The sequence below is a fragment of the Astyanax mexicanus genome, chromosome 18, assembly GCF_023375975.1.
Source record: "Astyanax mexicanus isolate ESR-SI-001 chromosome 18, AstMex3_surface, whole genome shotgun sequence".
NCBI classification, from domain to species: Eukaryota; Metazoa; Chordata; class Actinopteri; order Characiformes; family Acestrorhamphidae; genus Astyanax; species Astyanax mexicanus.
This window is the reverse complement of record NC_064425.1, coordinates 32,405,985-32,427,022: the sequence shown is the minus strand read 5'-3', so window position 1 is coordinate 32,427,022 and position 21,038 is coordinate 32,405,985. Positions and strand designations below refer to the sequence as shown.

At 41.9% G+C, this 21,038-nt stretch overlaps 1 protein-coding gene and 2 long non-coding RNA genes across 3 annotated transcripts in view; all 3 read right to left on the bottom strand.

Moving 5' to 3' along the window:
- Window positions 1-2,937: 2,937 nt before the first annotated feature.
- The window catches only part of dpf1 (double PHD fingers 1), a 108,478-nt gene continuing 90,377 nt past the window's right edge, over window positions 2,938-21,038 (bottom strand). Inside the window, 4 exon segments of the mRNA XM_049467158.1 lie at window positions 2,938-7,545; window positions 10,391-10,472; window positions 12,053-12,165; window positions 12,254-12,373. Of these exon segments, the coding sequence (XP_049323115.1) occupies window positions 7,475-7,545; window positions 10,391-10,472; window positions 12,053-12,165; window positions 12,254-12,373 (386 nt within the window). The 3' untranslated portion in view covers window positions 2,938-7,474.
- Window positions 19,101-20,317, bottom strand: LOC125782610 (uncharacterized). Its single transcript, XR_007425330.1, has 2 exons — window positions 19,401-20,317; window positions 19,101-19,347 (listed from the first exon to the last, which is right to left on the bottom strand). It is a non-coding gene; the product is annotated as an uncharacterized LOC125782610 (long non-coding RNA).
- Window positions 20,369-20,808, bottom strand: LOC125782611 (uncharacterized). Its single transcript, XR_007425331.1, has 3 exons — window positions 20,704-20,808; window positions 20,541-20,650; window positions 20,369-20,487 (listed from the first exon to the last, which is right to left on the bottom strand). It is a non-coding gene; the product is annotated as an uncharacterized LOC125782611 (long non-coding RNA).

Sequence of the window (21,038 nt, the reverse complement as noted above, 5' to 3'; positions counted from 1 at the left end):
ATGTCACGGAGCAGAATAGGTACAGCAGATTATGTGCTGGTGATTCTGTATCTACTATAACTGTAGATTAACCCTTATTTATAAACAGTAAGAAAATAAATCTGAAAATCCGAAATCTGTTACACTGTTACACATATCAGGACTATAAGTAGACACACAATTAACATTTTATGCATCAGCCTAGTAGTGTGGCCAACCAGCAGTGCAAATGAATTTTTCCCTTTAAACCTGAAATAAAAAATATTACATAATTAATGCTTATGCTCAGAAATACTCAATATATACAGTGGTTTGGGCAAGCCTGATAATTTTTATGATATTCCTTTTATATATATATACAGGGGTTGGACAATGAATCTGAAACACCTGTCATTTTAGTGTGGGAGGTTTCATGGCTAAATTGGACCAGCCTAATTGCCAATCTCGATTAATTGCACATTGCACCAGTAAGAGCAGAGTGTGAAGGTTCAATTAGCAGGTTAAGAGCACAGTTTTGCTCAAAGTATTGCAATGCACACAACATTATGGGTGACATACCAGAGTTCAAAAAAGGACAAATTGTTGGTGCACGTCTTGCTGGTGCATCTGTGACCAAGACAGCAAGTCTTTGTGATGTATCAAGAGCCACGGTATCCAGGGTAATTTCAGCATACCTGGACCAACCACATCCAACAGGATTAACTGTGGATGCTGTAAGAGGAAGCTGTTTGAAAGGGATGTTCGGGTGCTAACCCGGATTGTATCCAGAAAACATAAAACCACAGCTGCCCAAATCACGACAGAATTCAATGTGCACCTCAACTCTCCTGTTTCCACCAGAACTGAATGTCACCACAATAAATTATTTTGGTCTAAAACAAGGTGTTTCAGTTTCGTTGGAAGGAAAAAATGGTGTCCTCTATGAATCGGATCATCTTTATTATCTTTATTATAACAAGCAGTGAACATTTCTCCATTTATAAACACATCAACTGACATGCGCTTTTTATCTTACCGCTTTTCTCAACATCTGATTACAGAACATTCTTAGAAAGATGTTGGTGAATGAGGCTCAGTTACGACACATCTTTATCTTTATCTGTAGGCTTGTCAATCCCGACAGGATACACAGCAAAAAAAGAAAAATATCCAAGTCAGTATGATCTCAAACACATTACTCATTCTCAGTAGTTTTGTATTCATTTGTTTATTTATTTATTTTGATCATGGACATTTACATGAAAGGAACCGTTCACACTCTCCGGTGCGGGAACATCTCCGCATGGCAAAATGAAACAAAAACGAGTAAAGAAAATGTAAAAAATGAGCAAGAGATGCAAGCAAAGATCACAGCACAACAATCTACAGGAAGAACCGAGCCCGTCCCTGGCCCAGACCGACCCCAGCGGGTCACCGCGTCCAACACAGAACCAACAGAACCAACAGGCTCAGAACAGAGAGAGAGTATAAACGTTTTAGAGGCTGTATAAAAGTCCCTCTTCGGCTCCTTTAAATGGAAATTCAGCATTAAAAAATAAAAAAATCTCTTCCCTTTGTTTTTTTGTTGTTTTTTTTTTTGACGTGGAAAAAAATAGAAAAAAAAATCTAGCTCATCACACACAACATCCACTTTGGAGCATTTCTGTTTTAGTGTTTTTTTAGTTTTGAGAGTGAGTTTAAGAGAAAGAAAGAGAGAGAGAGAGCAGAACAATGTTTTCAATTTGTCTATTTGGACACAACCACGGCTCGAAGGGCAAGTTATGGCCAAACGTACACGCATCAACTGTACATTTACTCGCCCGTACACACACACACACACACACACACACACGATACATCATTCAAGATGAGGATACAATCAAATCACATGAATACAATCAGCCCCTCCCTTGTACTGCAAATGCCCTCCCCCATCCCGTTTACTCCCAAGAAAAGGCCAGTAAACCAACAAACAGTGTTTAACACCCACCCTTACTTACGTACCAAACTTTTAGAGATGTCCCAACCTGTATCTGAGTCTCTTACAAGCCGAGGACCACCGGTGGGCTGTGAAGAACCCTCTAGTGCCCTCTAGTCTTAACCTGGCGTCACATGTTGTCTATGCTGGATTGAAATTGAGCGTTTTTAGAATGTCAAATTGAAAGCGAAGAAGCAAAATATAGTATGTACTATATTATGTGTTGGTATTCACAGATATTTGATTATGTTTCGTTCAGAGAACCTTCAGCTTGCTCCTCTTGAGGAAGTGCACCGTTGAGAGCTGTAGAAGCTCCATCTCTTATGTTTATTTCACAGATGAGATGTTTGAAAGTTGCTTTCAGAGACGGCAGACTTTACCAGTAAAATGTTGAAATGTTCTTTGTGCCACTGGTTGCAGCACAAAACCAAAGCATGACACACCCGCCCACATGCTTAACAGTTGGAAAGGTGTTCTTTTAATGATGTTATGTAAAAAAAAAAAAAATGTAATTATTGTGTCCTAAATTTATTTATAAGGTTTTGTGGAGAGCATGTATAAAATGGCTTAAAACTGAGCTTTTGTCTGTCTTTCTATCACTTATACCATCTTTAACTTAAGCAATAATACACGAGAGGGAGCACAAACCTGTGTATTATTGTGATTATACCACAGTTCCATTATCGCTGTTTAATAAAAGATTTTGGGTTAAACAGGCAGAGAAAATGCGATCGGTTTGGTTATAAAATAGTTCCATAGCTTCTCTGCTTGGAGCTGCGCTGTAAGCTCTGCATTATTGGCCATTTCGTTCAAAATTGTGGAAATCTAAGCTTACAGTAAATAAACTGAAGCGCATTACTCACCCAAATAAACGTTTTTCAAGAGAGAAATCTGTGTAGATTAAAGTCCAGCCACCGCTCGTTTGACAGAAAGAAATTGTTTGTTTTAAGAGTAAAATTTTTGTTTACTTTGACGAGACCTGCGGAATTACAAGATTACATTCAACTTAAAATACCCGATATTGGAACTGGAAATATATACACTTAAGCTTTTATTTTAATAATAACAATTCTTAACCTGATATTGGTGACTGATAATGTGTGTAATAATGCCTATTTTTGAATCGCTGGGCTTATTTATTTGTGTGGTCCGCGTCTTTGCCTGCGCCACCTACTGGAAACATTCCGTTTCTGCACTGTGCCTATGGGATCCAGTGCCCCAAGTGGTGAATAATGACATCGCATTTGGATTGTATTTGGTTTGTAAGCGCTGCATCGTTACTAGGTTACCTGTATGTGAGTAATACAATTAATATAACAACTCTTCTAATCAGATTGGGACATCCCTAAACTTGGTGCAGAGAACATGGCTCAACTCAGCGTACAGAGCTGAAAGTGTGATTTTAGCCTGGAGGATTCACTACCTTCTTTTTGTAGCCTGTGACATTTCTACATGCAAAAACTTCTCTCTTATCTGAAAAGGGTTCTCATAGTGCCTCTGTTCCAATCACACTCATGGCTGTGCAAAATAGTACAAAAAAACATTGTAAACATACTAAAAAGGGGGATCTGTAGGGTAATGAAGAAAAGTGTTCTGCTGTGAGTGAAATTTCTTCACTTTCTCCATCTGATGGGGTCCTGTATCACCTTTTATCTTTTTCTACTGTTAAAAACAGTTTCTGTAGATAAAAAAATAGAAACAGGTTGAGTGATTTCTCTTATTCCAGGAACACAGAATTAAGTAGCAGAAAAAAAAGTTTGGTTAGCACATTTTAATGCGTGAGGCATTAGAACATCTTGCAGGAAGTCACATGACATGGATGTTCCAATCAGAAACAGACAGAGCGACAGTCTATGTACAGCAAGTATCTCCCAATTTAAAGCTCATGGGGATGAAATGAAAGAACACGAAAAGTCAGACAGTCCCGGGCAGTGTAACGTTTACAAGTTCAGTTTTCTGACTGTTTCAGACTAAAAAAAACAAAAAAACTTTGGATGTAAAGTAAAGTAGCTTTCCCTTTTTCCCAGTATAATGAAGAATAAATGTTTTTTTGTATCAATTCAGTAAAATTTTGTAGTTTTGAATTTCAGGAAAAAGGAATCTTTTTCAAAAAATCTGATGCAATTCATTCTGTGATGTGTAATCCAACCTGTTTAAGGTACTACATGCAAAAAAGAAAAAAATCAGAAATCTAATTAATATTAATAATGTTAACTAAGTTTCTAAATGTGATGAGCAGAAATTACTTGAAAATAAAAAAGGAAAAATTCTTCCTCACTGCTCTACTAATACTAATAGAAAAAATGAAAAAAAAAAAACGTTTTAAACACAACTTTCTATTTTTGAATTTAGTCTCAAACAGTTAGAAAAGTGAACTGATAAAAGTTTCTCTGACCAGTCCTTTAGGTAGGCCACAGATGGACTTTGGGTTTGAAGTATTCACCTCAGCACAAGGTCAAAAGCATGCTGGCACCCTCACTGATCATCTTCTGGTTCTTCAGCTTTTTCCCCGTTTTCTTATTTATTTGAAGCAGGCTGCAAAATACTGTGAATTACACAGTCCCATAACACACACAGCATTCTTACAGGAAAGAAATCGCTCAACAGAACGAGTTACAAAATCAGAACCGGCTTCGTTTCAGTTGAGCGAAAGAAAATGTGAATAATACAAAAAGCAAACGATACAGAGAACGAAGGGCAAACGCGTGGGTCAAATCATCCCCAAAGTCCCGCCTCCCTTCCATTTAGTTCTGTTCACTGCCCAGCACTTACACAGTTCCAGTTCCACAGGAAGTTTCGCGCGCACACACACACACACTAACACACACACACACACAGACGCAACATCCCCCCCGAGAGGGTTACAAACACATTATTGCGAATTAAGTGTGCTTTCATCATCATCATTTTTTTTTTGTTATTTCTCTCATTCTTAAAAGGTTTATTTCAAAACAATCTAAAATTTTACAACATGCACCCAAAATGATCATATAAAAAGAATTGAATCAAACATGCCCTGTTTTTAAAACAAGGCCAGAAGTTAGTCATTAATTAATATACACCCTGGCGAGCACATCTGGACAGAGAGAGAATCTTACGTTGGCTTTTTAAGAAGAAATGGACGAGTGGGGGTCAGTCAAAATGTACAGTTGGAGCTTTTTTTGTAGAAAGCTAGAAAGTTTTGTTTTTCTTTTCTTTTCTTTTCTTCGATGCACAGAAAGAACCACCCAAGCTTTGAATGGTGACATGCAGCAGACCTCCGCAGTCCCACAGTCCTCCAGCTTAAAGGGGTATAAGTTCAGAAAAAAACCTCAGGATGCCAAGGTTCCTCTGTGTTAAAGACGGTAAAGTTAGATAGAGCCTCACAAATAGACTCCCAAAGAAAAAGAAAAAATAAGTATCCCAGAATGCACTGCAGAGTCTCATGGACCTCGCGGGTCTCGGGTTGTCTGACGAGCTTCTTGCAGCTGAGGGCAATGTGTCAAACTCCACGAAGCAGCAGAGTCACACCTCGAAAAGGAAGCTGAATTATAGATGGACTCATTTTTCTCTACCAACTTTAATGAGTTCTTCTCTAATTATAGTCTGAATAAGACCAATTTTGCTGCTAAATACAGCGTCTCCAACATGTGAGTACACCCCTCACATTTCTGCAAATATTTTATTATATATTTTCATGGGAAACTTGGATATAATTTAGAGTAGTCAGTGTACAGCTTATGTATCAGTATAGATGTACTGTTTACTGTATAGATTTAATTAAACTCACAGAAATTCATGTCTAAATATCTGCAACACAAGTGAGTACACCTCACAGTGAACTGTGCCCATGGAAATCAAAGGAGTATCAATATTTTATGTATATGGAGCTGGTGAATGACATTTTGCACTCCTCCACCTTCTGCTTGAGGATGCCCCACAGTTGCTTAATTGGGTTTAGGTCTGGAGATATACTTGATCAGTCATTCGCCTTTACTTTCAACTTCCTCTGCAAGGCAGTTGTCATCTTGGAGGTGAGTTTGGGGTCAATATTGTGTTGGAAAACTGCCGTGTGTCCAAGTTTCCAAAGGGAGGGGGATCCTGCTCTGCTGGCAGCACTCATGTAGCCCCAGACCATGATGCTACCAACATCATGATTGACATCATGAGGCATTGTATTCCTAACCAGGACACCGCCATACAGGCTGGACACCATCTGAGCCAAACAAGTTTATTTGGATCTCATTAGAACACTGGACATGGTTGCAGTAATGCATGCTCTTGGACTTGCTTGTCTTCAGCAAACTGTTTGCAGGCTTTCTTGTGTATCGGCCTCAGAAGAGGCCTCCTTCTAGGACAGTGCCATGCAGACAGAGTGGATGCAGTGTGTGACAGTGTGTGGTCTGAGCACAGCATAATGACCTCCCACCTCCAGATATTATGCTGAACACATGGACTCAACTTCTTTGGTGGACACTGATGAGGCCTGTTCTGAGCAGAACCTGTGCTAGAAAACTGCTGTATGAAATGGCCATAGTGACATATCTCAGTTTCAGGGTGTTAGCAATCTTCTTACAGCCTAGGCTATCTTTATAGAGAGCAACAGTTCTATTTCTCATGTCCTTAGAGAGTTCTTTGCCATGAGGTGCCATGGGGGCCCATTCACATCTTGAACCTTGTAACTCTTGTAAAAGAGTGTCATGACACAATTGAGGGACAAACGACAAAATTGGGTACAATTTCTACGTTTACTGTGGTGTGTTCACTTGTGTTGCAGATATTTAGACATTAATGTTTGTGACAGTAAATCTATACTGCTATACAAGCTGTGCAATGACTACTCTAAATTATATCCGTGTCAATTTTATAGTCTTTCCCATCAAAAGATATAGTAAAGTATTTGCAGAAATATGAGGAGTGCACTTACTTTTTGGAGATACTGTACATTAGTGCTGCTTGCTGGTGTCTAGCTTCCTCACAGTGAGCTGCAGAGACTGGGTGGCGTGATTGGTTGGCATGTTGGCTGCAAAGATTGTTTAAAAAAAAATCCCGCTGCAGTAGAGCATGGCGAACGAGGGCTGCTTATGAGAACGGGGAGACCATATGGTGTTTCCTCATCAGCGGGTCCTGCACTTTTCAATGGGATACTTAGGGTCTCTTCCTGTTCGAGTACCCTCTCAAGCCAAAACATTAACTCAGGGAGCGAGGCCAAGCACTGCCGAATAAACTCACATAGCCAACGAAGAGGCTCCACAGTTCGTAAAGATGTGGAGAGATCCAGAGAGGCTGGAGATCGAGGAGATGTGGCAGGAGGCCATTCAAGGCCTGGCGATCGTGCGAGAGCGAAAGATGCGCTCTTCAGAGTCAGTAGGTAGACGAACGTGCAAGATGAGGGGCAACTTGATCTTGCCGTGAACTGGATGGTCAGGAGATGGAGCAGTCTGTGTGTTAATGTGTTTGGGATTGGGTTGGGGGTTCTTTGGATCTGCCAGGTTGGTGTTGGTGGGCTCATGGTGGCAGAGGTGGAGGCAGGGTGGGCATAGCAAGAGGGCACAGGGATTAGGTTAGCGTGATGTAGGCAGACGCTTTTTCCTTCAGCTGTCGGAGACACAGGTGGCAGCTCCAGCTCCCTGCAAAACAAAGGCCACCATGGTAACACCTGAAGGAAGTGGGGCATTTCTTTGCCAAGTGGTCTTGCGTTATTACAGTGCATGCAGTGTAAAATTCTAAAGGAGAATTTAATTTAATAAGATTAGTTTTTCCGCAGTGTTTGGTAGTACGAAACACAGTACTGTAAAATAAAAATATATACATTATGGTCTAATCAGTTCCATACTTGTGATGAATAAAATTCTAATAAACTAGGGCTGCAACGATTAGTCGATATAATCAGATTACATATTTACTTATTAAATTTAGTACTTCCCACGTTTAAACAAAATCTAGATATTCAAATGCCTTTTGAACCTCATGTTCAGCTGTTTCTACTGTTTTTAGAGATTTTTAGAGGACATGAAAGTCAGAAATAATCGTTGACTAATCGACTATTCGAAAAAATAATCATCAGATTAGTCGACTACCATAATAATCATTAGTTGCAGCCCCACCAGGGGTCTCAAACCCGCGGGCCAATTGCAGCCCACAGAAGGCAATTCTGGCCACCTGCACTCTCTGTCATGGTACATGTCCACTAGCACTTAAGCCTCGACCCATCCTATTCATTTCAATGGAAAAAGCCGATGCATGACGTGGCGCATGCTGGGTTGCGTTGAGATGTTCAGCAGCTGCGTCCAGCAAATCAGGGGACAGCAGGCTGCGACGCCACACACATACAAGCCTCACAAACACAGAACAGGCACCTTCCAACCACAGAAGAGAAGCTGAAAATGCCGGAATATGGATTAATAGAACTATAGATTACAGTGAGGTTGATTAAAAATTCTAAATCTTAAACATACGATTGACTAAATCTGTTGCTTCATTTGAATAAAAAAAATGTCACGGACACACCCATACGGCAAGCCGAGAGATCTGGCAAGGCAGAATGCATTAAAGAAAAGTGCTAGTGCACATGTAGAGTGAATCGTTGTGGCCCAGCCTTACTCAGACTCTACCTCCAGCAGTCCCCAGGTAAGATGAGTAAGATGAGAACCCTGCTCTAAACAAACCTCTATCATTCGAATTATATACATTTTTGAAGGAAACGCAACACCTGGTGCTATTTGCAAATCAACCACCTACTCAAATATAGCTGATATAATTTATAGTGTGTAGTTCTGGAAAGCATCACAAGGCCGTGTCTAAGACTCCAAATGGTGAAGTCTGCAGGCCTCACTCGCCTCAGATAAGCTCAGCATTCGTGATTTTTGTCACAGGCTGTCTTTCACTTCCTTGTCCCTCTGCCTTGTTGTATCCTGTCCACCTTCCCTTCCCAGATAAGGTTGTTCCAAAGCCTAGGCTACAACCGAGGTAGAGTCTTGTCCTTCTTTTCTTTTCGGTCTTTACCTTTCCTGTCCTGTCCTTTTTTTCCTGACCTGTTTTGTCCCGCTCTGCTCTCCTATTTTTTTGCTCTTTACGTTTCTGACTTTTCTTTACTGTTTTGTGCTTTCCTATCTTTTTTGTCTTTTCCCTGGCATGTTCTTCCCTGCCTTCCCTTTCCTTTCTGTCTTTCTTTCTTAACCTGTCCTGTCTTGCTTTCCTGTCCTTTCCCTTGTCTTTATTTCCTTTGCTTTCCTATTCAGTCCTGCCATTTTCTTTCCTGTCCAATCCTCCTCCTTTCTTTTCCCCTTTCAATTCCTGCCTTTCTATTTCCTGTTTCGCTGAATCAAAGGAAGGGTGCTATCTTTTCTGTCTTTCTTTTTCCTTTCCTGTCTTGCTCTTTCCTTGTCATTTCTTTTTATGTCCTTTGTTGTCCTATTGTCTTGCTCCTTTCTTTTCTGAATTTTCTGTACTGCCCTGACCCTTTCTTTTATGTCTTTTTTTAACCTGTCCTGTCTTAATCTTTCCTGTCTTTCCTATTCAGTCCTGCCATTTTCTTTTTCTGTCCTGTCTTTTTCCTTTCTGTCCTGTGTTGGCTATTCCTGTACTTCCTGCCCTGTTGTATCCTGTCTTTCTCCCCTTCACAGATAAGGTCAGCATTCATGAATTTTGTCATACGCTGTGTTCCAAAGCCTAGGCTGTAGCCGAGGTAGAGTTCTGTCCTTTTCTTTTGTTTCCTGTCTTTATCTCTTCTGTCCTGTCCTTTTTTCCTGACCTGTTCTGTCTTGCCCTTTTCTATAAAGTCAGCAGTCTTGACTTTCGTCTATTTCAAAGCCTTGTCTGTAACCAAGGTAGGGCCCGCTCCATTCCTGTCTTACTTGTTCCTGTCCTTCCCTTTTTTACTGTCCTATTTCTTTGTTTTTTCGATTTTCTTGCTCTTTTCTTTTATGATTTTTATTTACTGGCAATTTTCTTCCTGTCTATCTTTTCCATGACATATTCTGTCCTGCACTTTTCTTTCTTTCACTTTCATGTCTTCATTCTTAACCAGTCTTTGTCTTTCTCTTTCCTGTCCTTTTCTTGTATGTACTGTATGTACCTTGTTGCTGTCCTATTCAGTCCTGCTCTTTTCTTTCCTACCCAGTCCTTCTCTTTTCTGTCCTGGCTATTCCTGTACTTCCTGTCATTCTGTGTCCTACCCTCTCCTCTCCTGTCCTTTCCTGCCCTATTTTGTCTTGTCCCTACAAATATTTCCAAAGGTCTGTGCAGTTCTTTTTACCATGGAACACAATACTAGTTTCTGTCCCACTACATTTATCATATCAGTGTATTTAGTGTGAGAAATGTGTAAAAATGGTGACGCAATGGTAACAATTGGTTTACATGTAATTAATAATTGTTTAGTAAATCTGGAGGTGTGTGGTGTAAATATTCCCTCCTTTCAACAAATAAGTTAACTGACTATTTATTGAATTAACATATCAATAAAAATCATACCTTCTGGAGGTTCTGCCATTGGTGGGCTGAGACAGTACATATGGTACCCTCGGTCACAATCATCACAGAATAAAAGTTGATCCTGCAGGAAAAACAAACCATAGAAATTAATAGATAAATACTGACTGTGTAGGCCAGAGTGTCATTCACTCATTTCCTGAGGTCAAACACACTATGGTGTGATTTCTCCTCTCGGACATGTCTAATTCTCCACATTTCATTACATTTAGTTGGTGTAGGTGTAAATTAGCTAGGAACTCTGACCTTCTGTGACCAGAACTGATGACCTCTGGTGTTCACACTACACAACTTGTCTTGTAATTTGAATTATACCTTATACCTTCACTCTAAAAATAAAGCCTTGGGTCAATAACAAAAAACAATCTACCCAACGGTTTGCAATAGACTTTCTGAGTTGTTTCAACTTCTTGTTGAATTACATTGATCCAAAAAAGTATGGTGAATTAGGTTTTCAGTTAAAGTAGAAAGAATTTTTAAATAGCATGAACTTAATAACTGTCTCCGTCAACAGATCATTTCATTTTTTAGTTGCACAAAAATCTATTTACATAAATCCGAGTAACATAATGTGCACAACAATAAATTTTTTGTTAATGTAAGTTAGCTACTGAAAATTCATGACTATTACTTATCCGTCTTATTGTCAGTCATATAAGTATTGCAGTAATGCAGATATGACCAGCTGGACTCAGACAGCATAGTCTGTATGCACTCAGCAACACAAAACACAGTAACTTGCTATTAAAGCCTTCAAAATAAAATCCAGCCAAATTCATATAAACTTATTTTATGAACTAACAACAGGGTATTTTTTTAAGTATTGGCTAATGACCATCAGAATTAGATTTTAGAGTGTATTATATATTTTACCCGGGGAACCCACAATGAATCTGTCTGCTCTTAGCATAAAAAAATACAGAAAAGCATATGCGATGAGACAATTTATTTTTCTTTCAAAAGGTCTATAAGTATTGGCTGAAAAATATATGGTTGTATTACCCAGTGTCTTACACTCTTATTAGCTGTAGCTAGTTGCTACACTATCTTTCAGTCTCAATACTTTTCACACCAGTGGCATTAGAGTCACTGACAGGTACAGATATTAAACAAGATAGATACTGGTTGAGGTTTGTGAGGTATCAGGAATCCTTCAGTGATAATTCAGCAATCACCCGTCCTAAAGAGCTTTCTTTTTTCCATTTTTATCCCATTTTCTCCCCACTCAATAGGACTCCCCCTATCACTAGTAATGCCCCAACACCAGGAGGGTGAAAACTAGCATATGCCTCCTCCGATACATGTGAAGTCAGCCATCGCCTTTTTTCCAACTGCTGCTGATGCAGCATTACAGAGTAGTATCACAGTGCTCTCGGAGGAAAGCGCAGCGACTCGGATCTGATACATCAGCTCATAGACGCCTTGTCCTGAGCGACCTCACCCTTTGGAGTGATGTGGGGAAAGAGCGCCATCTACCCACCCAGAGAGAGCAAGGCCAATTGTGCTCTCTCAGGGATCTGGCAGCTAATGGCAAGCTGTATGACCGGGATTTGAAACCAGTCATTTCCTGATCGTAGTGGCAGCACTTTAGACTGCTGGACCATTTGTAGACCTAAAGAGCTTTCTGAAGTGAACAGTACTAACGTCGTTCTCAGAGGTGCCACAGAGGCTGCAGGACTTGCACTCGATGCACTGCCAGCGGTAGGTTCTCACCGCCGCCGTCATGTTGACTGTGAACTGCAGGCAGGACGGGTGGCCTACAGGAACCAAAACACATGTTTTAGACATGTGCAGCACTTCATACTGACAGAACCCTTCAGCTACTGATGTGAGATTATTCTGCACCTGATCGGCCGCAGTCCGCACAGGAGATGAGGTCCTCCGGGCAGCCGGTCTTCTTGGAGCCTCCCAGGCAGAAGTCACAGTAACCGTTGGGGATGACCGAGCCGTCTGCAGCTTTTTTGGCTGCAACACAAGAGAAAGCAGAACAAGAAATTGATCCACAAGAGACCATATTTAAATGAGATGTGAGCGTGGCCATTGCAACAAGGCAAGCAAACCAATCAATTGCCTATGGCCCCAAGCTGGCCTGGGCCCCCAGACAACGACAGGTTACGAATTAAATGTCACGCCAAACTGTGAGAACCCCTCTTTAAATTCTGTGACGGTCAATGCAGGAAAGTACAGTGTCACGATTATCAGAATCCCCCTCAAGGGGGCGCCTCCCACAAGTTACTGACAGTAGCCAACCCTTATAAAACAATAATATATGACAATATATTGGAAAATATAGTGCAATATATGAAATAATACTTTTTTTGTATGTGGAAAAAGTACATATATTGTTTAATATAGAGCAATATATGCATGGACCATGTATGTCTATTGGTAAATATAAAAACATGTATTGCAATAAAGACAAAATCTTCAAACTGCTCTTAACTAAATATATTAACATACATAAATATATATTTTATTTATTACAATTCCATATATACAATATATGAAAAGCAGCAATTCCTTATGTATTTTTTAATATATTGTAATATATTAATTACTATATACTGTAACACCATATATTATGAATGAACAACTTTATTGTCACACCCACAAGTAACATATTAGTCTTTATATTTTCAATATTTTTTTTAATCTAATATCTGATATATTCAGTCACATATTAATCAGTAACACATACTGTATCCATGAAAAATTAACTTGTTAAATCTTTCCAATTTACCAGTACATTCTTGTGAAATTAAATAATAACATATATTGACAGGTAATATATTGGGACATATATTTTCTTTCCGTAATGGAAAGGAAGAAAAAGAAGAGAAAAAATTGTACAAGTGATAGTTTACCACGTAAATTAGGCCTGTGTGTGCAAACAGTGTAATATAGCAGCAGGTAGGCTGGCAACAACATATATGGGTAATGTTTATGTTAGTTGCCTGCCTGGCAGGGTCACGCCTGGTTCTAAAAGCACTCCTATCTCTCCCACATTCAGCTCTGCCTGCAATCTGCAGTCAGCGGACTACATTGCCTAGTATGCACCACACACAGATACTACACTCATTCCCGATCACTTGACACAGCACATGACAATTGCAGGAAGTAGATCACCTGAGTACTAGCCCCATAAAAGGGGCTCATTGATTATTCTATCCTCATACAGCGTGTTTTCTATTGCCTGTTGTGTTTATCTCTCGTTTTTAACCTTGATTTTTGCCCAATCTCCCTCTGATATTGCTTTGCTGTGTATGACCTCTGGACTATTTACCTACCCTGGTATGATATCTCTAAGTTACTGCTGTTTGGCATTGTTGACCGTTTTGTGTTTTACCATCCTTTTGCCTGAAACTTTTATTAATAAAGTATATTTGTTATCTGTATCTGCGCATGCCTGAATTCTGCTCCGCCATGCTAGGCAGTCAATGCTAGTAATGAACTAGAACAGTCAGTGCAGCTTTCTTCGAACGGGATTATAATATGTCTACACACTGTAATATATGTTATATGAGCAGAAAAAAGCATGTCTGTTCCACTGAACACTGCAATAGCCTAATGTACTTAGCTTAAGTTTTGACAAAGGTGATGTAGTTTTCTGCTATGCTAGCTGCTATTCTTCTGTGATAATCTATCCACACACTAAGAAAAGTAAGTACAGATTTGTACTCGCTGGGGCTGTTCCTTATATTGAGGCACAAAAAAGTACTTTTTTTGTACCCATGTTTTTTGTGCCAGTAAAGATTATAAACATTCTCTTTAATTGAATGTGTGTCAAGAACATGATGATCCAAAATTGTCTGGATTTCAACTAAAAAAATTGCAATTTAAATATATATTGTTTATTAGTACAGTGATACAGAATACTAAATGTACCTTTTGGCTAGATAAATATGACAAATCTGTACTTCCTGCTGTTAGGAAAGACTTCGTACTTCAGAGGGAACATATCTCCTCCCTGTAAAGACCAATATTGTACCTTTAAGGGTACAATTATGAAGAGTGTACCTTTGAGTACAAAAAAGTACTCATATCGTACCTCTGTTTTTAGAGTGCACCAAAGGGGGGGTAGGAATAACCTATGATGTAACAATGTGAATAACCTACAGTATAGTCCATTTTGCTTGAGGCCCCCAAATGCCTTGAAATGGCCCTGGGTGTGAGTATGCCTAAAGTAATGAAGGACATTAAAAGAGAAATAAACAATAGAAGAAGGAAAGGACAGGACACAAATAGAAAGAATAGGAAAGAGAACCACAGAACAGGAAAGAAAAAAAAGGAAAGGAAAAAGAAAGAAATAGACAGACCAGAACAGCAAAGGACAGGAAATGAAAGGACAGGGAATGGCACGGCAATAATAGCAGGTAAGGATAAGGAAGGGCATAAATACAGGGCAGGGCAAGAGGAGGACACTAGAGGAAAGGACAGAATAGGACGGGAAAACATCAAAGGACATGATAAGCAGAGACAAAAATGGACAGGACAACAAGAAAGGAAATGGAAAAATGGGAAAGGACATTAAAAACAATACATTAAAAAGTAGCAATAACAAAATGGGAAGTGAGTACAGAAAGGAAAAAGCAGGAAGAGAAGAGGAAATTAAACAAAGGGAAGTGGAAGTGGATCTGTGCCAGTCGACAGTCAGTCAGTCCCAGCTGGTTTTTCTCTCCATATGTTAGTTGTAGTTGGGGAGAACAGGCCCACTGAAGCCTGGGCCTTTCCTGCTCAGCCACTGTAACAGCACCACGGCGGCGGCAGCAGGGGGGCGGACGGCGGGGGGGAGGGGCTAGTCTCCGGTGGGACGCCACAGTCTCTGTTAAATATTGTCACAGGAACAGAGGGAGGGCCGGCGCTCGGAGACAGGTGTGCTGCGGGACGCTGCTTTACACTCCGTAACGATTTCATAATGTCTCGCGCCTCAAACAGGGAGGAAATACCAGTGTGAATAAAACTATTCTGTTAATCAGATAATACACACAGAGAGGACTGATTATTATGCTGGTATGATATAAATATATTATCAGTATATTATTAATATATTATTAGTGTATTTTAGTAACATAAATGGTTTTAAATGAATTAAAGAGGGAGGGAATACCAGTGTGAATAAAACTATTCTATTTACTAACAGATAAAACACACAGAGAGAGGACTGATTATTATGCTGATATGATATCAATATATTATCAGTAGATTATCAGTATATAATTAATATATTATAATAACATAAAATGGTCTTAAATGGCAATAATTTTTTGCGTATAAGATTAACGTAATTATTTTTGGGACAATATATTTTCCAAACCAAAATAGACATTGGGACAGGCCTGGCTCCTACAGAAAACGTTCACACGTCTGCACTACACCCAAACACACACACACACACACACACACACACACTATTCGTAGTAATGACAGGCGCTGTGTGCTGGGCTGGTGATTTGGAGAGCTCGGGTCCTCTCCAGTGAGGTCATTAATCCACTCCCCTCTCCAGAGATTCTATCAATGGGGGGAAGGGTGTGTGTGTGTGTGTGTGTCTGTTTCTTTGCTTTTTTCCCCGTTTTTTTGGGATTCCACTGCCCGTTGTGTCTCTAATCCCTGGAGAGAGAGCCTCGGATCAGGATGAGAGGAAGACTGGAGATGATGGTGCAGAATAAAAACCCATGATCCAAACGGGGTGATAAAAAAAAAACATCATGAACAGTTTGTAGAATTTGGCTCCAATAATTCACAAAAAAATAGATTTTACAGTTTGTTCTGGCTACTTCACTTACGCAGATCTCCTTAGCAAGGGGGCGGGGCTTACCCACTAAAACGCTTAGCCTTGCACCACTGTCAACGTAACCAAAAAGATGATTGGGTCTTTTTTATTTGAAGGGCGAGAATTTTTATGACTTCATAAGAACTCCCAGTCATATTTCAGTCAGTTGGCTGATATTTTCATTAGTAACGTCTCTAAAACAGCACAGCTCCACAATGGCCTGCACTATCATACAGCAGACCAGGACTGTGGTGCTGCCCATGGTGCTGAAACAGCCTCAGACTGCCTAGAGTAAAACAGCCTTACAGATTTATACAGTACTTATAGACTTACTTATAGACTACTGTAGCCTGGCTGTGGCATATTAAGTAATATTAATTAATATTGATTAATCGTATAAAACAATTTTGTCAAAACCATCCAGCTCTAGCTACTAGAAGTCTGTTGCTCCTCATACATTCATTGCAAAATTAAGCAGTTATGAATGATTTTCTCATCCTGCAACTCTAACGTCAGAAGATGGAGAAGGTGGAGGTGTGAAGAGAAGGTGGAGGTGTGGGGGAGAAGGCTGAGATGTGGAGGAGAGAAAGTAAAAGAAAGGAAAAGACGGTGTAGGTGCATGAAAGAAGGTAGAGTTGTGAAAGAGAAGGTGGAAGAGAATGTGGAAAATAGTACAGAATATAGAACCTGGTTCTGTTTCAGAGTTCTGGTTCTGAGTTTTTCTCTGTGCTCTCTGGAAGTAATCCAGCTGCTGTTGTCATTTTTGCTCATCAGGGGGTTTGAATCTGGATTTGGTACCATGTTCCTTATAAACATAGCTAAACAAATGCAAGTAACTGTAAGTGACCTGAATAGCTTAAGACAATGGTTGTTACATAAAATATCACCGGTATAGATCATGTGATCTGGTCGTGACACTATGAGGCCAGTAAGGTAAATTACAGTATTAATCTTGAATGTCCTACATTAGCAGCAGAATAGGGTTTTTTATTATGCAGTTCAGCACACAGCGTGCCATGCTGCTGCCCACCATCCTAAACCAGCACATATATACTGACTATACAGATACTGCAGAAAAATACTGTACACACACATCACACCATCAAATCACTACTACATTATTTACAGCATCTGTTACTGACTGATGTTCATAACATGAAGGATAGAGAAGGAAAAGGTGGAGGATAGGAAGAGAAGGTGAAGGTGAGAAGAAAAAGTGTGTAATTATGATCTACAGGGATTGGACAATGAAACTGAAACACCTGTCATTTTAGTGTGGGAGGTTTCATGGCTAAATTGGAGCAGCCTTATGGCCAATCTTCATTAATTGCACATTGCACCAGTAAGAGCAGAGTGTGAAGGTTCAATTAGCAGGGTAAGAGCACAGTTTTGCTCAAAACATTGCACACAACATTATGGGTGACATACCAGAGTTCAAAAGAGGACAAATTGTTGGTGCACGTCTTGCTGGTGCATCTGTGACCAAGACAGCAAGTCTTTGTGATGTATCAAGAGCCACGGTATCCAGGGTATTGTCAGCATGCCACCAAGAAGGACCAACCACATCCAACAGGATTAACTGTGGACTCAAGAGGAAGCTGTCTGAAAGGGATGTTCGGGTGCTAACCCGGATTGTATCCAAAACACATAAAACCACGGCTGCCTAAATCACGGCAGAATTCAATGTGCACCTCAACTCTTCTGTTTCCACCAGAACTGAAAGCTCCTCGTAGGTTCTAGCGGGAAACTCGAAATCACGCCACTTTTCTCAGCCAATCACCAACTCCCACCTGTCCTTAAAAGACCTCCCTCATACCTGTTCTCCCCTGCTTGCAGACGCTGACATACGTTTTCGGGCGCAGGTCGTTGCCGCGTGGCTTCATGGTGTTTCTGCCATTTGTCATTGCCTGCTCTCAGTTTGCCGTTTTCGCCCGTCTGCGTGGCTGCTCGTTCGTAGTTTGCTCGATTTCCTGCTCGTAGGCTCCATGTTGGTTTGTATTGCTCTCTGTTCTGTCGCTGGCGTTTTGGTTGGAACCTCGCTGTGTTTGCTGTTGGCGGTCTGGGTTCCTGTTTTGCTGGATCACGTGACCGTGTCGCGCTTGCCTTCGAGGCTTGCTGCTCCGATGCTTTGTCTCGGCTCGCAGCCGTGTGCTGAATCGTGCTGGTTGTTTCGGCTCAGTGTCGATTCTGCGGCATTCTGGTCTAGTGCTGAGGCTTTTCTCTGCGGTGTTCGGATAGTTGCTTGGTGTTTTTGCGTTTTCCACGGCTCTGTCCGGTGCCTGTGGCTGAGTTTGTACGCTTCGCTCGAGAAGTCTGGGTTGGATGGCTGTTTTTAAACCCGCTCCTGCTGGCACCCGATAGTTTTAGCTCCGTTTTTTACGTTTCTGCTGCTCCGCACGCCTGCTTGTGTTGCTTACGTTTAGTGCTCGAAATTAACTTGGGTTTTTTATTGAACCAGCAATGTGGCGCTGATAGCCTGCTCCCTTCCTACTGTCCACACACACACGCCCACGCCTCAGTGGAGCTGACCCTTCAGGCACTGCTTGCAAAGTGTTTCGTTCATGCAGCACCAAAACCTAATTTGATCGATGATAAATAAACTTAGTGTACTTGGTTAATCCTCGTTCGTTGTGATCTCATTCTCGCGACGCTCCTATGGTTCGTTTATCGGTCTTGGGCTTTACTGTTGCTGAATGTTATTGATGTGTCGTTCGCGATCGATCCGGCTCAGGAGCCGACTCTTCGAAGTCACCTATTGGAACCGGCTCTATTATGGGTGCAGTTTTCTCCATTTTATATACCTTTGTGTTTTACACATTAATTTAGAAGCACTGTATTTGATATTTGTATTGTGGCATTTTTTTGTTATGGAGCTGCTTTAATACTTTTTCGTTTTGGGTGATTTGTATTGACTGTTTCATTTGTTTTAAGTTATTTTGTCGAAGTGGCGCTATTTTGTAAATTTCATAATTGGTTGTAATACGTTTTTTGTTATAAAGCATTGTTATGCAGCTGCTTTGCTCGTCGCAAGTGCCTATTGCGCTGCTTCTTATCTCGGACCGTACCCGTTCAATTGCTTTTCTGTACTCGCTTCCGTGCTGCTTATTGTCTCGGGCCGTGCCTGCTCTACTTACTGCTTTAATGTCTCGCTTTCTGCGCTGCCTATTATCTCGGGCCGTGCCCGCTTTAATGCTTTAATGACTCGCTGTCCGCGTTGTTTACCTCGGGCCGTGCCCGCTCTAATGCTTTAATGACTCGCTGTCCGCGTTGTTTACCTCGGGCCGTGCCCGCTCTAATGCTTTGCTGTACTCGCAGCCCGCGTTGTTTCTTATCTCGGGCCGTGCCCGCTCTAATGCTTTGCTGTACTCGCAGCCCGCGTTGTTTCTTATCTCGGGCCGTGCCCGCTCTAATGGTTTACTGTACTCGCAGTCCGCGTTGTTTATTATCTCGGGCCGCGCCCGCTCTAATGCTTTGCTGTACTCGCAGCCCGCGTTGTTTCTTATCTCGGGCCGTGCCCGCGCTAATGCTTTGCTGTACTCGCAGCCCGCGTTGTTTCTTATCTCGGGCCGTGCCCGCTCTAATGGTTTACTGTACTCGCAGTCCGCGTTGTTTATTATCTCGGGCCGCGCCCGCTCTAATGGTTTACTGTACTCGCAGTCCGCGTTGTTTATTATCTCGGGCCGTGCCCGCTCTAATGGTTTACTGTACTCGCAGTCCGCGTTGTTTATTATCTCGGGCCGCGCCCGCTCTAATGGTTTACTGTACTCGCAGTCCGCGTTGTTTATTATCTCGGGCCGTGCCCGCTCTGCTGGTTACTGTACGCGCAGTCCGCATCGTTTATTATCTCGGGCTGTGCCCGCTCTAATGCTTTACTGTACTCTCAGTTCGCGTTGTTCATAATCTCGGGCCGTGCCCGCTCTGTAATGCTTTAATGGCTCGCAGTCTGCGCGGCTTCTTATCTCGGGCCGTGCCCGCTTTAATGGTTTGCTATACTCGTAGTCCGCATCGTTTATAATCTCGGGCCGTGCCCGCTCTAATGCTTTACTGGCTCGCAGTCCGCGTGGTTTATTATCTCGGGCCGTGCCAGCTCTAATGCTTTACCGTACTCGCAGTTCGCGTTGTTTATTGTCTCGGGCGTGCCCGCTCTAATGCGCTACCGTACTCGCAGTTCGCGTTGCCCGCGTGCCCGCTCTATTAACCTGGACTCGTAGTCCGCGCTGCTGCGATCGCGGGCCGTGCCCGCTCTAATAACCACTGGACTCGTAGTCCGCGCTGCTGCGATCGCGGGCCGTGCCCGCTCTAATAACCACTGGACTCGTAGTCCGCGCTGCAGCGATCGCGGGCCGTGCCCGCTCTATTAACCTGGACTCGTAGTCCGCGCTGCTGCGATCGCGGGCCGTGCCCGCTCTAATAACCACTGGACTCGTAGTCCGCGCTGCTGCGATCGCGGGCCGTGCCCGCTCTAATAACCACTGGACTCGTAGTCCGCGCTGCTGCGATCGCGGGCCGTGCCCGCTCTATTAACCTGGACTCGTAGTCCGCGCTGCAGCGATCGCGGGCCGTGCCCGCTCTAATAACCACTGGACTCGTAGTCCGCGCTGCTGCGATCGCGGGCCGTGCCCGCTTTAATAACCACTGGACTCGTAGTCCGCGCTGCTGCGATCGCGGGCAGTGCCCGCTCTAAATACCCACTGGACTCGTAGTCCGCGCTGCTGCAGTCGCGAGCCGTGCTCGCTCTTATACCCTCACCCATCTTGTTCGGGATACCTGATGTTTGAGTAAGTAATTTATGTACATATATATCTATTTATTTATATATCTATTTAATATATCTATTTAATTGCAAACAACTGGAGGCGG